Raw genomic sequence first — 5,509 nt, 5'->3', positions numbered from 1 at the left:
TTTAATTTTTATTGCTCAATAAGATAATGAACCCACTGAAAAAGTTCGTGTTAGGGGGCCCACGTGTACTCAAACCACAATTATTAAATAATTAAATAACATTTTGTGGAAGATATGAAATGTAAAAAGATAATTCTTTAATACGTCCTAAATTATAAGGTCCATTTTACTACATAATTGTATGCGTATGATATAATATATATAATAAACTGAATTAAAATTATAAATAGGTACATTTATTTTATTGTTTAAAACACGCGGATTAATTATTATTATATTAAATATTTTATTATCATTATTTTTTTTGTATATAAATATTTTATTATTTTGGTACCTAGCCAAATCGAGTTCCTTTAAAAAAAAACTGAAGAGAAATACACGGGATGTTTAACGTATACAATGGAAGCATATTTTAATATTTAGAGCGATCCATTTAAAGTATGACACTTATATTAAATGACGAGTGTCTGATGTTAAATGGATAGCTCCGCATACTCTCGGGTCTACGTATAAAAATAAAGTAGAATGGGTTAATTTTCTATGCCCGAATGGCACACAATTAATACAACAATTGTCCATTTGTCTACAACTGGCCATTATAGTGGCGCCTATTACTCTATCCAATTTCAATAAACTATATTAATATTATGTCCTCCACTATTATAGTGAGAAGATTTGTCTGTAGTCTCAGCGAATCAAGGTAACGATACTAGCAATATTACACGATGATGATCGATGACGAATCACGCGACGCATTCTTCCTCGAAGATTTATAGTTTTTTATATCGATTCGTAATTGATATTTCACCTCGGCGTAGACTTTTCGCCGATCGAGTTTTTCACCAGATGGCAACTAAAGCCGACATTTATTTTACACGCGCATTTTAAGCTCGACAGCGGATAACAATATGTATATATCACGACGTTCCAACATCTAGCAAATAAAGGAGCCATAGCGACCTACGGGGAGCTTCCGCCTTCTGAATTATCGGCGGCCGGCCAAAGACCCGCGGAGACAAATCGACGCGATAACGACGGCGAGGTGATTCGTTTTATTATTATTCTTATTTTTTATTTTATTCCTTCCCCGCGGTCCCTTCGCCACCGCGCTTGGGAGGGGGGGGGGGGGTCAAAGATATATTATACATACGATGACTATTATGCCGCCGCGGTCGTAGTCGTTTATGCACGCAATCACGCGCGCTTATCTACACGCCACTGAGGCAGCCAAAGAATCGCTTTACAATCCTCGCCATTAACCCTATAACGCCCTTTTTCCGCCTGCCACCACAGCAGTGGCATCACGTCTTTTGTTCTTATCTGCCCCAACGACCCCCCCCCCCCCACACACGCCCGCCAACGACCGTACCACCACTTAATCCAAATGCAAAACCGCCGCGGCAGCGCGCACAAATAGCTTTTTAACATCGCCTCCGTCGCGTCGTAAGCCGCGTATACGCCACACACACAATCTCAAATAATATATACACAGATAGATCGGATGAGACTTAAACCGTCGGCTTTTTTTTTTATTTTTAAGGTCGACCGGTGTAGGTAGTATTTCCGCTAAAGTCTGACGTCTACCCTACCCCCCCCCTCCCCCCAACAGCAAACGCTGCGTAAGCCGCGCCGCAAACCTCGCGGCCTCCGCGGGTCCCGCTGCTGCGGCAGCCTTCCGTATCCCGAGATAAACGCCCACCGATACATAACGTAGTTCGCCCCCGTCGAATATACATATTATACAGATAGAGATGATAATATGTAACACATAGAGGAGGTAGCTGGTATAACGTCGAGCAAATCCTTTAAAACCGGCCGTTTAGCGTACTATCTTCGCCGGTCGTTAACTCGCTAGCTAATGTTATAGTTACCGGTGCCCTAACCGATCCGTTAGTGCGTTTGCATATAGTGGTGGGCAAAGGTGGGCCAGTTAAAAAGTTATTTTTTTTTTAACTTTTTAACTTAACTAGTTGAATTAACTTAGCTTTTCTCAGTTGATTTAAAAAAAATCCATCAAGTTAAAAACATTTTGAAATTTTTCGTTTATACGTAATTATTACTATCACATTATGAAGGTCGTGTACTCGTTTTCACGTATTATGATATTCCTTTATGTGAATTATATACTAATTAAAAAAAAATGAATTAACTTTTTTTAAACTGAGTTAAGGTAATATTTTTTTCTATATTAACTTTTAACTTATCGATCTTGTGTCTTTCTTAACTTAACATGAGTTAATTATTTTCATTAACTTTCCCACCTTTGGTGGTAGGTACCTGCCTTGCGGAAAACCGACGAGGTACGCTGCGATGCTCCATGTTTTCCTTTCCACAAAAATCTGTTACCAATCGACCAATCGATACAAATTTATTGGTCGTGTTTAAAGTTTTAAGCCGCACTCTTAAAAAAATAATATGAAATGTTGAGAGTGATGTTGAATTTAATAAAAATTAAATTTTGTACGTTTCGGTTACCCCACCGTGACTTAAGTACGGCAGAGTGATCGTTTTGACACATTTCCTTTTCTTAAATGTTCGTTATAATACTCCGATGTGATAGATATTATAGTGATGTTTTTACGGAAAGAAATAATTTAAAATAATATTTTATAATGGAAGTGCGAAATGTATAATAGCCCAACAATCTTCCGTATAGGTAATATTATAAAAATTGTTTTCCTTCCCCCGCCCAATCATGTCCAAAAAGTTGGACAATTTACCCAATATCAATTTAAATAAACTTATCTGTAGTCTCGTCAAATCTGGTGTTTTTTCAGGTGTAAATGCACGAATACAATATATTTAGAATCATTTTACTACGTAGAAAGACAAGGTTGTAAAAGTGTCTAGACACTTCATACACAAATTATGTGTTTTATAAATGTATTATATTATAATATTATTACGAGTTTAAATTATTTATATTAAATTATATTATACAAAAATAAATAAATATTATTATGTTAAGTAGACATGTATGATTGTAATTTATTGATCAAACCATAATAATGTAACGAAATGGCAAAACGTTGGTTAGGTACGCAATTCTATTGTTAATTATTATTATTATATTAATCATAGTAATTTGAAATGTTCTCACGCACGGTTAAACGTGTATTTATATTAAAACATAAATTACGTACGTTAAAGTGCGTTCAAAGGACCAAGAATAATAAGCGAAAAACAGTTAAGTCTCGGACAGTAAAAATCCGAAATAAAATATTATTCAGATCATATATTATTGTGATGGACCGTGTATAGGTATAATCTCGGGATTTCAAAATATGCGCCGACTGCATCATATTGTCACGTACCGCGGAAATCTGGAAAGTATACTCCCAGACCGTATTTTTCCCGGTCATATTTTTTTACTCATTGTGTTGACAAAATATTATACAGGTTTTAAATTAAAAAAAAAAAAAACGTACAACACAAATTACAATTAGAGCTGATATCGCATGACAGATCTTATTGTGGCCGTTCGTATAGACTTCAGTGTGTCATTATCTTAAAAATCAATTATGTTTCTATTGCATTGGGTCAAATTGAATGACAAAATAATGAAATTGCCAAAAAATTAGAAGCGATCACGTGACCCTCGGATTGACATAATTTTGGCTAACAATCAAATGGTAATAACACGTTATATTATAATATATAAAACAATTTTTAGCCAGTATTGTTTATTATTTCATTTGTGAGTGACACATGCATTTATCATCTTCTCCGTCCGTCTCAATATACGACTCACACGTTTCGTAATGTTCAGAAAAATCAAACGTTTTCGCAAAACTATATAATATGTCCGGGCGGTGGAAATAAATTTTCTTAAAAGCGTCATTAACTAACCAATTGCACTGGCGATAATATTTTTTGAAAGATACTCCAAAACACTCTCTATCGGTATTTGTCCAATTAAATTTATCTTCAAATAAATTGAAGAACGATGGATATTCAACGGTTTTGTTCAAAGGAACTTCGGTGCCTTCAAGTTTTACATTTTTGATTTGCTGTGTCACATTTCTTCCCTCGTTCCAATTAATTTCACAGCCCGTAAGTTTGTAATGAATGTCGTATACCAGGCCATAAGATTCAACAATATCAAAAATATTGTCTGGACGGTCCTCTTCGAACTTCAAGGTCAGTACATTATTAGTGAACCATTCGTTAGGTGTGAAATGGAATTCCAAAGTAAATCCGATGCACTCTTCCGACCGATTACATCTGATATCTGACACATGTCTGATGATTTGCTCATCATGTGGTAGTATGTTACATTTGAAGTTGTACGAATTAATCATGTACACAAACCAAAAGTCCGGTATTCCTTTCGGTTCTTGTTTACATGATTCAGGTCCTCTTTCCCCTAGTTCATCGTATCTGGGAGCTTGTACGTCATCTTCTTCATCAGAACTACTGTATTCGCCTTTGGTAGGCTCGCAGTTTCCTTTAATTATATCCGTTTGTTTATTAACATATGGCTCGTACACTTTTTGGTATTTCAATTTAAGAAGATGAACTTCGGCCTGGAATCTCAATTTTATTTCATGCTGGGCTAAAATTAGTCTTTTTAGAGCCCGCACGCGCTTTTTTACTTCTGGCGACATATTTTTAAAAAGCCTGCGATGAATCCAAGTGCGTTGTTTGTTCCACGACAATCGCAAAACAAATTTAAATGACTGTCAGAAATTATATTTTATAAGAACAAAATCGCTTTTTCAAAAACTATCTATTTATAAAAAAAAAAATAGTTAGGTTGTCATCGTTATAAATTATTAATGTATCCATGTATTATTATTTTTATGAGAAAATAATAAAATACCCATAATAATACAAAGCGTGCCTTAAGGTGTATTCGTATTTTAATATCGTATTAATATAAATTTAGTTTCGATATGAAGTAATTTACAAAAAGAAGTCAATTGCATATTTTAGAGATCCGAGCCAAAACATGATAACAAAAACAATATAATAATATTATAGAAGTATTGAAATCAATAACACACTCATACTATTATTATAATAGGATGACAAAGCAACGTAACAAAAAAATAGCTAAATTGCCTATCTTAGACGCCGTGTGATGTAAAGCAAAACACAATCCATATTTTGTATTGTTGTATTGTCCATTATTGATATTGAACGTGTTAACAAAAGTGGAGACTACATTTTTTTCCAATGAAATTTCATATTATTTTGTTCTAAAAAATGTTGCATGAAAACCTATAAAGAAAAACAGAAGTATAATGATTTAATAATAATAATGATATTAACAGTTAACATAATATTATATCACATTCACAATCTATTAGGTAATTAATGTTCTCCGACACCAAATAAGTATTTAATATTCTAGAACCACGTCTCCATATACCTATATTCTAACCAGTAACCACATGCTGCAGTAGGTGCATATTGAATTCGTACTCGCATAATGTACAGAACCATATGCACGTAGTATTTCATAACTAGGTAGGACGTACCAAACCAAAAGCAATCGGTGGGCAGA

At 34.4% G+C, this 5,509-nt stretch overlaps 1 protein-coding gene across 1 annotated transcript; it reads right to left on the bottom strand.

Annotated features, from left to right (window-relative positions):
- Positions 1-3,586: 3,586 nt before the first annotated feature.
- LOC103309846 (nucleosome assembly protein 1-like 1) lies at positions 3,587-4,724 on the bottom strand. The gene has a single exon (XM_008186355.3). It carries the CDS (start codon positions 4,605-4,607, stop codon positions 3,687-3,689), a length of 921 nt encoding a protein of 306 aa, XP_008184577.1. The 5' UTR covers positions 4,608-4,724; the 3' UTR covers positions 3,587-3,686.
- Between the last annotated feature and the right edge of the window lie 785 nt (positions 4,725-5,509).

This window comes from Acyrthosiphon pisum, chromosome A3 (assembly GCF_005508785.2).
Source record: "Acyrthosiphon pisum isolate AL4f chromosome A3, pea_aphid_22Mar2018_4r6ur, whole genome shotgun sequence".
Lineage (NCBI taxonomy): Eukaryota > Metazoa > Arthropoda > Insecta > Hemiptera > Aphididae > Acyrthosiphon > Acyrthosiphon pisum.
Note: the sequence above shows the minus strand (reverse complement) of the source record. Positions and strands in the feature narration are given on the sequence as shown.